Raw genomic sequence first — 12,601 nt, 5'->3', positions numbered from 1 at the left:
AGGCTCTACCACTGAGCCACAGCCCCATTCATGGCTCTCCAGGGTCTCAAGCTGAGGTTTTTCACACCTATTTGCCTGGACCCTTTTTAGTTGGAGATGCCAGGGATTGAACCTGGGACCTTCTGCTTCCCAAGCAGATGCTCTACCACTGAGCCACTGTCCCTCCCCAATCTGAATTCCCCAATGAAAATCCGGCATCTTTTCAAAACCCTTACCAAGTACTGCATTGCTATAGATCGCCGCAGGGGCCCGGGGGGTCCAATAAGGAAGACGTCTTGCCCCAAAAGGTCTTTCTGCATAATCCATCGTAGATGCTGGGTGACAGACTGCGCCAGGGGCTCTGAAACTAAACAGAAAAGGCAACACCACAGATGTTTATCCCAAACAGCATAACCCACCCAAACTTTTGGCTGGTGGAAGCAGAGTATTCCCTCCCCTTGCTCTTCCCTGAGCCGCTATTCTAAAATAAGTTCACTCGCTTCTCAGCATCCACTTATTTTAGAATATGACCTTTTAAATCAGCATACAAAATACCAACGCTGGAACACTTTTCCACAATGCAACAATTCCTTTTAAACTCAAATGTGCTTCGATGCCTGAAAAATTAATTTTACAGAAGAAAAAAATTCAGACACATTTTACGGCCGTGGAAGAATATTCCACTTGGAAAGGACTGGGACATCTCCCCACCCCAGCTAGAACAGTACAGTTAGTTCAAAATACAACAGGCAGGCTATTGAAAATTGTATCAAGGGTGTGCTTTGCTACAATACTGCCCTTCCCCATATGGGCAGTTCTACACCCTTTTAAGTTTAAAACCCTTTTGATAAAACGAAGGGTCACGGCCTGCAGACAAACCGGCATGGCACAAGACGGGCACGGCTGCAAGCTGCAGAAGGGCTGGGCCAGTGCAGCGTTATCGCTGGACACCTACCCAGCAGTGACTCAAGGCAGTGAAATCAGCACCCCAATCGGAACGGAGAGAATTGCACCCATGGAGTTATGGGAGCAAAAATCAAGGCCCTGACACTGTTCTGGACACTGAAGGTCCACATTTATTATTTCCTTCTCCCCACTTAAAGTATGCCAAACATTCAGAAATATGCCAGTGGTCTTCACCTTGATGCCTTAGTGAAAACCTGCTGTGTACGAAGGTCTGTATTTCCTGTTTTAATTCTGTGTTAAAATACTAAGAGCGCTATTTCGCCCTGACTTGGAAGGCCCAGGTTGGCCCGATCTCATCAGATCTGGGCAGCTCAGCAGGATCAGCCCTGTTAGTGCTTGGATGGGAGATGCCCAGGGAAGCCCCAGGGTCTCTATGCAGAGGCAGGCAAGGACCAGCCACCTCTGAATGCCCCATGAGGCTTTTCCAATGTGGGCGTGTGTGATTGGTCAAGCGAGCCTTGTCTATACAAATGGCTGCCACCCGCCCAGTGGAGGAGGCAACCTGGGGTCAGACTATTGAAAAGCACTTTCAAAAGGAAGGAAGGAAGGAAGGAAGGAAGGAAGGAAGGAAGGAAGGAAGGAAGGAAGGAAGGAAGGAAGGAAGGAAGGAAGGAAGGAAGGAAGGAAGGAAGGAAGGAAGGAACCAACCAACCAACCAACCAACCAACCAACCAACCAACCAACCGGCTTGGTTTAGTGAAGTGCTTTAAAGAGATAAATGCCTTCTCCAAGCCAGCCAACAAGGCAGTGGGGGCTTCAAGAGCCACACAATATTTGTGAAAGAGCCACATGTGGCTCCCAAGCCATAGTTTGGCCACCCCTCCCCTAGACAAATCTAGGTGGTTTGCAGGGTGGGTGTTTCTTCACCTGCTGTCACCCATGTCAGGACGAACTAAGAAGAGAAAGGGGAACCAAACTAACAGATTTAGAGGGCATGTGATTTAACACCAGGCAACCAGAGAGTATCAAAGGGTGATGTGGCACAGAGACACACCAAGTGACCACAGCTCCCATCAAGCCACCACTTAATCAATGATGAGGATCTCTGTGATACTCTGAAGACCTCTGCCTCAAAACACAGACTGTGGTGGGATTTATCTCTCTCTTTCACACACACACAGAGATAGAGGCCACTGAACCACCAAAAAGGTACCAGCTCTCAGGGCTATCCTGCCTTGGAGCAGCCCCGTCCAAAGTACATACAAGCAGGAGGCAAGGAACAGACTTGTGTAGAACACCACCACAATGCTCCATTGTAGTAACATAATGGACAGAAACTGAAGGACAGGGTGTGACGCCCAAGAGAAAGAAACCCTGGGCTGAAAGAGAAAATTATGAATATGGAATTGAGTTAATGTACAATCTGTGCAACCAAAGGAAGCACTCCCAAGAACTTCCCCATGGCCAGCGGAGGAGTTACACTCCAGCTTCACCAGAATCCACACAGGAAACAGTGCCAGAAACCGCCTCCTGCGGCCCCCTCAGAACACCAGCAGGCAGCCATTTCCTCACAGTCCGGACCACCATGAGGGGTCCTGACCACGTCAGGGCTGCACCAGGGCTTCCGTGGGCCCATAGGGGGTGGGGCAGGATAGAAATCAAATCACATCAATAATATCAACTTCTGTTTTCTGTTTTAGGCAAAATTTAATAGATTTTCATGGACTCTAAAATTTCATTTTTTTCCTGCTGTGAGAAGATAATTAAGACATTTTCTTTGACCCTAAAAGCTTTCCCTTCTGATTTTAAAAGAAATTAAAACGACTGGACCAGTCGGCCCTGGATTCAGTGGCTGAGCTTCTTTGAGAACCAGTTTGGTGTAGTGGTTAAGTGCATGGACTCTTATCTGGGAGAACCAGGTTTGATTCCCCACTCCTCCGCTTGCAGCTGCTGGAATGGCCTTGGGTCAGCCATAGCTCTCTTATCTGGGAGAACCGGGTTTGATTCCTTGAAAGGGCAGCTTCTGGGAGAGCTCTCTCAGCCCCACCCACCTCACATGGCATCTGTTGTGGGGGCGGAAGGGAAAGGAGATTGTGGGCTGCTCTGAGGCTCTGTCCTTGAAAGAGCAGCTGCTATGAGAGCCCTCTCAGCCCCACCCACCTCTTGTGGGGGAGGAAGGGAAAGGAGATTGTGGGCTGCTCTGAGACTCTGTCCTTGAAAGAGCAGCTGCTATGAGAGCCCTCTCAGCCCCACCCACCTCTTGTGGGGGAGGAAGGGAAAGGAGATTGTGGGCTGCTCTGAGGCTCTGTCCTTGAAAGAGCAGCTGCTATGAGAGCCCTCTCAGCCTCACCCACCTCTTGTGGGGGAGGAAGGGAAAGGAGATTGTGGGCTGCTCTGAGGCTCTGTCCTTGAAAGAGCAGCTGCTATGAGAGCCCTCTCAGCCCCACCCACCTCTTGTGGGGGAGGAAGGGAAAGGAGATTGTGGGCTGCTCTGAGACTCTGTCCTTGAAAGAGCAGCTGCTATGAGAGCCCTCTCAGCCCCACCCACCTCTTGTGGGGGAGGAAGGGAAAGGAGATTGTGGGCTGCTCTGAGACTCTGTCCTTGAAAGGGCAGCTGCTGTGAGAGCCCTCTCAGCCCCACCCACCTCACAGGGTGTCTGTTGGGGGGGGAAGGTAAAGGAGATTGTGACCACTGTGAGATTCAGAGTATGGGGCAGGATATAAATCCAATATCTTCTTTATCTTCTTCTTCTGCCTGGCCTGCTGCGACTCCAGTGAAAAGGACTGTGTTGCAGGGGATGATGGGACAGAGCCCTGCCTGGGACCTTGGAGCCCCTCCTGACCCTCATGGACAACTAATGGTCTGATCCAGAAGAAAGCAGCTCCAGGCAGCCCCTCAAAATGGCTTGCAGGAGCACAAACCCTGCAGGCCCCAAAGGCAAAGCCTAGATTCTGCAAGCAAAGCCCTCGTGCATCGTTCTGCTGCAATCAGCCTCAAGTCTGAGGCAGGAATGTGGACTGCGAATAAAGTAAAGGGAAAGGCAGTCCCCCGTGCAAGCACCAGTCATTTCTGACGTTTTCACGGCAGACTTTTTACGGGGTGGTTTGCCATTGCCTTCCCCAGTCATCTACACTCCCCCCGCTCCCCCCCCCCATACAATTTGACCGACCTCGGAAGGATGGAAGGCTGAGTCAACCTCAAACTGGCTACCTGAATCCAGCTTCTGCCGAGATCGAACTCAGGTCGTGAGCAGAGAGCTCGGACTGCAGTACTGCAGCTTTACCCCTCTGCTCACCAGTAAAGCGACCACAAGCCCTATGAGGTGAGGAGCGGGAGGACTGCCAAACCAGCTCCTCCACAATGCCGGCTCCAAAAGCACAGCACGGACTCCGACCAGCCACATCCCGTGCCAAAGGTGAGCTTTACATCACCTTCCCCATCGCAAACACACCAGGTCAATTCGGAAAGGAGCAACGGCAAAGAACTGAAGAGCCCTTCATGAGCAGGCCTGGGAGCCCACAGACGGCGGCAGTGGAAGGCGTGTGGGGGTGGCGGCCGCGCAGGAGGAGGAGAGGACCAGAGGAGAGCCAGGTTGTCCCACGCTCAATGGCCCGGGCCTCAGCTTCAGCTACTGCTCCTCTGCACAGCCATTCTTTCAAAGGCAATCCCACACAACCCCACAGAAAGCTCACTAGGAACCGAACAAGAGCCGCTATCGGTGACACCTGCCAGCCACCATTTCTCACCAGGAACGAACAGTCTGTAACCAAAAGCAATACGATCGCTTTTTGTTTATTAGTTTCGTGTCTACCTTGGGGCTGTCTCCTTCATTCCTCCAGTCAATGGGGCCCAGGGGCTGCTAGACTGTCTCGAGACAGGGCACTGGAGGCATTAGACCCTCAGCTGGCTCTTGGCAGAGTATGCTCTGGGCTGCTTTTTGGTATCCCACCCCTTCTTCCCCATCCAAATTATTTTCAACAATGGACTCTGCCCCCAGATATTGGTGGGCTCTTTTTTGGCCAGCCTAAAGCCTTGCCCGACGGCTGTTCTGGCAGCTGGATTCCAAGGAGGAGGAGGAGGAGGAGGAGGAGGAGGAGGAAGAGGAAGAGGAAGAGGAAGAAGAAGAAGAAGAAGAAGAAGAAGAAGAAGAAGAAGAAGAAGAAGAAGAAGAAGATGATGATGATATTGGATTTCTATCCCGCCCTCCACTCCAAAGAGTCTCAGAGCGGCTCACAATCTCCTTTCCCTTCCCCCCCCCCCAACAACAGACACTCTGTGAGGTAGATGAAGATATTGGATTTCTATCCCGCCCTCCACTCCGAAGAGTCTCAGAGCGGCTCACAATCTCCTTTCCCTTCCTCCCCCACAACAGACACCCTGTAAGGTGGGTGGGGCTGAAGAGGGCTCTCACAGCAGCTGCCCTTTCAAGGACAACCTCTGCCAGAGCTATGGCTGACCCAAGGCCACTCCAGCAGGTGCAAGTGGAGGAGTGGAGAATCAAACCCGGTTCTCCCAGATAAGAGTCCGCACACTTAACCACTACACCAAACTGGCTCTCCACCAGGAACACCTTATTTGGACAATTACGTGCATCTGGAGTGACTGGAACTCCCCCCCCCCCCCCATATTGCTGAGATGATGTGTTGATTGCCCTTCTGCGGGGCTTGTTTTGCCCAGCAGGGCTCCAGGAGGCCCCTGCCACAGCATCGCTCAGCCCCACAAGCCCAGCAGGCAAGCTAGGCTCCAGGAGGACACCACTGCAGCATGGCCCAGCCCTACAAGCCCAGCTGGCTCTGCCTTCCTTTTTTTTTTGAGCTGGAGCCCTGGCCAAACCAGCCGGAGCAGCACTCCGGTGCGCTCCAGCTCCAAAAAAGCCCTGCCCCTCTGAGAGATCTATGGACCCAGATGGGGATAGCTTCCAAGGGCTTCCTTGTTTCTGTGCCTCTCCAGCTCCCTGACACTGATCCTGGTATTACCTTAGCTGTGACTAGAATTTTGACAGCTGTGGCTTCTATCTGAGGAGGGAAACAGAAAGCGGCATTTGGAAGACTGGCTCTATCCAAGACCACTGGGCCACTGGATCATAAAATAACAAACATGTATACCGTGTATCTCAGCATCTTACAATTAAAAGCAACAGCAACGTGTATTGCAAAGAACGGTGCTTCCGTCCTTTCCCTTTCTGCAGCAGCAAAGGTGTCAATGACTCAAGTCCGCTCGGCAAGCCCTCCGGCTGACCTGATGGCTGCGGCGGGCGTTGTGTCAGTTCGCAACGCTGTTGTGAAACACGACACGGACAAGGAGGGACACGGAGGGACGGTGGCTCAGTGGTAGGGCATCTGCTTGGGAAGCAGAAGGTCCCAGGTTCAATCCCTGGCATCTCCAAAAAAGGGTCCAGGCAAATAGGTGTGAAAAACCTCAGCTGGAGACCCTGGATAGCCGCTGCTCGTCTGAGAAGACAATACTGACTTTGATGGACCAAAGGTCTGATTCAGTAGAAGGCAGCTTCATATGTTCATATGTAAGTAGAGCCTGAAACCTGCACTGCTGAGATGGAATCCCAACCTCTGCAATGGGTGCTGCTGCCACAGTTCTGGAGCTTTCTGGAATTGGTACAGAATCATGGGATGCCTGTAGCCCTTTCCACATGGATAAGGGCACTGTATGGAAGGGAATCACAGGGAAATGTCTGGCGCCCAGGAAGCAGTCTGCGGAGGACCAATGGCTTTGCGGAGCAATGGCTCCAGTGCCAGTGGTGGGTGGCTGCTCTCCTTGTCTTGTCCTGTTAGCTCTTTTCCCCCCAGCATACGGTACTGACCAGGCTGCACTCATCCAAGCCCTGCGGCAGGGTCAGATCTCATTGGAGGGCATCGGCTGCAAGTGAGCAGCCCAAGGGAAGTTTTCTTACTACAAAACCAAATCCTGCTGGTACATTTCACATTAATAAGGGCAGCCAGCGCTATTTTTAGTAATGCCTCGAAGAAAAGAAGCTGGATCAGGCTTTTGAGATGCCTAAAATAGAAAATTCAGGAATGCAAAACAATCGGTCGTGCGGAACGGATCAAAAACGTTATCTAGCAATCCAAGAATTGCTCAGGAGTGGATATCACCCGTCTGGATCTGCATCCACTCCACTGCACTGAAGCCCTCCTGCTCCTCTTCTAGCAGCACCCAGCCAGCACTCTTTAGCTCAGAGGATTTGCACGCTTTGCTCAATTCCCACAAAACGTGGAAAAGGTTCTTTCTTAGAAGCAAAGAGGTGATGGAAGGACCTGTAGAGCTGGACGTAGCGCCAGCATTTCTGAGCGAGCAGTTCTGACATCTTGAGTCCCCCAGCTATAGCTGTCAAGTCATCCCCTAATGACCACGGAAGGTCCCCGGACACATGACCTTGTCCCAGACTCTGCCATTCCCACCTCTCCATCCTCTGGCATCCTGCAGCAAGTGGCCTGGAGGGACCTCTACACCTTCTGCATTGTCCGAAGGGCTCCAAAATCAAATGGCTTTTTAGTGAAAACTGCCATTAAAGGTAAAATCCAGTAGCGAGGTGGGAGGAAACAGAAGCTCTTTCACTTCCATGTCTCCCTCTCCAAGAAATCAAACGGTAAGAATTGCTGGTTTGACTCGCACTCAAGCATCTCGCATCCTGTGTTATCAGCTCACACCCAGGGTTGCGGTGACACGCAAAACTGCTTCCTCGCCAAGGCAGTTTTTGCATTCAGCTGCTCGGGGAAAGGACCAAAGCCACACTTCACAACCGACGGCCTCACTCACAAGTTGCACACGTACATTCCATCTTCTCCTTATACATGCGTTGGGTACTTCTCAGGTTAGTCAATGCACATAGAGCTGAATGTATGATCGGAACAACGCATTTATCCAGGCGCTGGGCTCTGCTTCCATTTGCAAAGCGAACGCACGCTGAACCGAGAATATTCCCATACCCCACATCTTGTAGAGACGGCAAACATGCCCCCCTCCCCATCTGCATGAGGCCACCTGCCACCAGCTTGGGGGTGGTCTGAGCCTCTGACTCAAAGTGGAGGCCTGGGACATGCAAGGCCATCCATGGGCCTAGCGGGAGGCAACTCAGCTGGCCATGCCTCTCTAAAGGAAGCCCAAGAGCTGTAGGTCCCAAAATGAGGTGTAGACGGCATCATGTGTTTAGTACGTTTTTATCCTGCCTGACCTTTAGGAATTCAGGACAGAGTACATAGCATGCTCTCTTTCTCGCTCCCATCCCATCCCATCCCCACCCACCCCCATTTTATCCTCACAACAACCCAATAATAATAATAATTTTTTATTTACTGTATTTTTCGGACCATAAGGCGCTCCGGACCATAGGACGCACCTTCCTCCTGGGGGGCGATCCGTTGCCTCCGCCTCCGATCCCGGCGCCTGCCTGCCTGGCTCCAGCTTCTTCCAGCAAGTGCTGGGATCGCTCCACGCTGCCCCCACCGCAAACCCAGCGCTTCGCGAGCGCCGGCTGCGGAGGAGGCAGCGTGCTTCCTCCGTGCCTGTCTGCCTGGCTTCAGCTCTGATGCTTAAAGCAAGCGCTGGGATCGGAGGGCGGAGGGAGCGATCCCAGCGCTTGCTTTAAGCGTCAGAGCTGGAGCCAGGCAGACAGGCACGGAGGAAGCACGCTGCCCTCTCCGCAGCCGGCGCTTGCGAAGCGCTGGGTTTGCGGTGGGGGCAGCGTGGAGCGATCCCAGCGCTTGCTGGAAGAAGCTGAAGCCAGGCAGGCAGGCGCGGGGGAAGCGCCGGGATCAGAGGCGGAGGCAATGGATCGCCCCCCCTCCCAGAAGGTACCTTTGCTCCATAAGACGCACACACTTCCCCCCCTTTTTTTGGGGAAAAAGTGCATCTTATGGTCCGAAAAATACGATATATCCCGCCCTCCCCGCCAAGGCAGGCTCAGGGCGGCTTACAAGATATCATACATATACCATGATATAACAATAAAATACAATTAATACAATAAAATACAGTTAAATACACATTTGTACATTTAAGTTAAATAAACAATTTAAAACCGATATAAATTAATGGTGCTACAGTTTCAGTGCATATATAAAGATGGCTGGGTATCAATAAGACTAGTTAGATATAATGACGGCCCTGGTCTTTCTAGCAAACATCACGATGGAACACAGATTTGAACCTGGATCTCCGTGGTTTAATCTAACCCTCTAGCCACAATGAAATACATTCACATTTATAGATTTGTTCAACTGCATGCCTATTTTAAGCAAGATTTTAGGGGGGAAAAAATGTGTCTTCTTACTGTAGTTCCCTGGAACAAGTTCTGGATTCTTCGGTGCTTTGAGTTTGAATGACACATCGCCAATGGTAACTTTATCACCTGAAATGTACGATTTTCACTTATCATTGCCTTTTTACATACAAAGGGAAATGGTTGCGCAGATAGCTCTCTGCACAGCACCCAAAAAACATTTCAGCATACATGTCCTTATAACCCCTTTCCCCGCCCCCCTTTATTAAGAAATAAAATAGATACACAACGAATAGCACCATAACCCCTTGATCTGTGTTCTGGAGCTGTAGCAGTACACCTTAGAACACCCTGCTAAACTAATATATTCAGGGTTCATTCGCCTTCCAGAATAAACTCCAGACCTTTAAAATTGCCGTTATTATTTTTGAAAACAAAACACACGTAAATGAAGATCTCCATCAGTCTTGGCCTATCTGCAGTCTCTCAGAATACAGCTCATTCCCCCTGGCCTGGATTATAGCCTAGGAGGCAAGTCGGATCTCATCAGGTCTCAGAAGCTCAGAAGGGCCAACTCCAGCAAGTGCCTGGATGGGAGACCTCCTTGAAATGGCAGCAGCAGTCGGGAGGTGGGGGCAGGCTTCATTCAGTCACCTCTCTAAATATCCCCAGCCCCCCTGCAGGGCTCCGTCACCAGAGCTTGACATGACTTCCAGACGCAGACACCCCCACCCACCCTGACAAAATACAAAAACACCGCTAATTCGTTGGAATCATGATTTCCCCCCACCCCCACCCCCCACTAAAACCTTCATCCCACCAGGTGCCATTAGGAGGGAAGACTGCCAGGAAATAAATTTCACAGCATCCTTCCTCCTCCCCACCTCCAAAGGCATTTAAGGAGTCCATATAAGTGATATGCCAATTTTTATTGCATGTCCTTGTGAACAAATCGAACCAGGCCTGCTTCTAGGGACGACCCATCTTAGGAAGTGGCTTTCAGAATACCTTTAGAGTGCAATTTCCCCCTAGCTATTTAGCTATTATAATTTTTACCACAAAGGAAAATACCACTTCGATTTCCCCATTAGCCTCTGGCACTCGACTTCCACCACTTTGGCTGTGATTTGCATGTCCTGATACATTACAGGAATTATAAATCTGAGGAACAGACTGTACCCAATTGTTACTAAGGTCATAAATTTCATCTCATCTACTGAGGTAATTAACAGCGCAATCCTAAACATGTATACTCAGAAGGTAATCCTACTGCATTCAATGGGCCTTACTTCCCAGTAAGTGTGTTTAGGATTGAAGTCTAAATGTGTGTATAATAATAATTTTTTATTTATATCCCGCCCTCCCCGCCGAGGCAGGCTCAGGGCGGCTATCTGACTTCTGTAAAACTGCAGCCAAATTATTAATCTAACAAAAACCAGAATGATAAAACAGGAATAGGAATCGTATCAAAGTATCCAAAACCTCCGACAGCAATGCTGATTCTGTGAACTGAGGCACATCGTGAGAAGGAGGGCAGGGGGAGGGCCTTGTGAGTTTCCTGCACTGTGCAGGGGGGTAGATAACCCTGGAGGCCCCTTCCAATTCTAGGATTCTATGATTCTAACACTGCAGATGAATGAGGAGGTTTGGCGGGGGGGGAGGGGTGTCACAAAACAATAATGTGTGCTCCTCCAGTGCTTATATACATCCTCTCCCCCAAATCAGGATGAGTATTATTGGCAAGTGGTGGTGTTGCCTAACAAGCTGGGGGGGGGGGTGTCTATTTGTGTGTTTATGGCTGAGAAATACTACCCCCACCAGCATTTGAATGCAAAAGTTCCTGGGCGGGAAGAAGAAGAAGAAGAAGAAGAAGAAGAAGAAGAAGAAGAAGAAGAAGAAGAAGAAGAAGAAGAAGAAGAAGAAGAAGAAGAAGAAGAAGAAGAAGAGCAAATTTTTACCCCGCCCTTCTCTCTGAATCAGAGACTCAGAGCAGCTTACAATCTCCTTTCCCTTCCTCCCCCCACAACAGTCACCCTGTGAGGTGGGTGGGGCTGAGAGGGCTCTCACAGCAGCTGCCCTTTCAAGGACAACCTCTGCCAGAGCTATGGCTGACCCAGGGCCATTCCAGCAGGTGCAAGTGCAGGAGTGGGGAATCAAACCCGGTTCTCCCAAAGAAGAGTCTGCACACTTAACCACTACACCAAACTGGCTCTCTGGAGTGCTTCTGACCACAGCAAAAAGCTCAGAGAGGTTTCTGCTGAGCATGTGATTCCCACATCACGCCTCCCGAGCTTTGAGCTGGGCACACTTCAGCCTGGACCTCCAAAGTCCGAATCAGTTAGTGCCCATCCCCAGGACACACACACATGTCCAGGGGGGGGGGGGGGTCTGTCCTGCAGTTGAAAAAAAAAATTGATGTTCGATCTCTACGAAGGCAGAAAGGGTTAAGAGGCAGGCAGCTCCAGGGAAAACCTCTCTGGGCTGGGGAGATACCTGAGACCTTCTGCAGACGGAGAGACACTGCAGAGCAGCAGAACAAAAGCATCACACAGACAGTAACATGGGGAGAAGAGGGAATTCTTCTGAATAAAGACGTGCAATCCATTGGCGGTGGAAAGTGCTGTCAGGTGACAGCCAACTTACGGTGACCTCGTGGGTTTTTCAAGGCAAGAGCCCTTCAGAGGTGGTTTGCTGTTGCCTGCCTCTTCACAGCAACCCTGGCCTTCCTTGGTGGTCTCCCATCCAAGACCTAACCAGAGCTGACCCTGCTTAGCTTCTGAGATCTGATGAGCTCAGTCTAGCCTGGTCATCCAGGCCAGGGTGCACATCACTAAACAACACCACAGTCATTGAGTCTGGGGAAAAGGTTTTCAGCAGGAAAGTAGTGGTGAATCTGATTTCGGTATATAAAGGGAACAACCTGCTAGACTCCACAAGCGCTTGGGCAACTGGGTTGCTTTTTATGGCAGCCCTAGATAAGCAGCTGTGGGGTCACGGGGAGCTGTCCATGTGTGGCTCTCTGGATCACCCCAGCTCTGCCTGGAAGTGGCTCAAGGTACCCACAAGGTCCAGAACCCTGCACTCAAAAGAGCAACAAACAAGACACTATGAATGGCTACAATGCCCAGACAGAGGGAACGGTCTGCATTGGGGGTGACTCAAAGCCTTTTTACTGATAACCTGCTAGAAACTGCTGCCATCACCAAATAAACATGAACATATGAAGCTGCCTTCTACTGAATCAGACCCTCGGTCCATCAAAGTCAGTCTTGTCTTCTCAGACTGGCAGCGGCTCTCCAGGGTCTCAAGCTGAGGTTTTTCACACCTATTTGCCTGGACCCTTTTTTGGAGATGCCAGGGATTGAACCTGGGACCTTCTGCTTACCAAGCAGATACTCTACCACTGAGCCACCGTCCCTCCCTGATAAAGAACATATGAAGCTGCCTTATACTGAATCGGACCCTCGGTCCATCAAAGT

At 50.8% G+C, this 12,601-nt stretch overlaps 1 protein-coding gene across 1 annotated transcript in view; it reads right to left on the bottom strand.

Annotated features, from left to right (window-relative positions):
• Positions 1–9,287, bottom strand: part of VWA8 (von Willebrand factor A domain containing 8) — a 106,606-nt gene extending 97,319 nt beyond the window's left edge. The window contains exons 1-2 of the mRNA XM_060233579.1: positions 9,174–9,287; positions 216–346 (exon numbers count right to left, since the gene is read on the bottom strand). Coding sequence (XP_060089562.1) covers positions 216–299 — 84 coding nt within the window. The 5' untranslated portion in view covers positions 300–346; positions 9,174–9,287. The remainder of the gene's footprint in view (positions 1–215; positions 347–9,173) is intronic.
• Between the last annotated feature and the right edge of the window lie 3,314 nt (positions 9,288–12,601).

This window comes from Heteronotia binoei, chromosome 3, assembly GCF_032191835.1.
Source record: "Heteronotia binoei isolate CCM8104 ecotype False Entrance Well chromosome 3, APGP_CSIRO_Hbin_v1, whole genome shotgun sequence".
NCBI lineage: Eukaryota > Metazoa > Chordata > Lepidosauria > Squamata > Gekkonidae > Heteronotia > Heteronotia binoei.
Note: the sequence above shows the minus strand (reverse complement) of the source record. Positions and strands in the feature narration are given on the sequence as shown.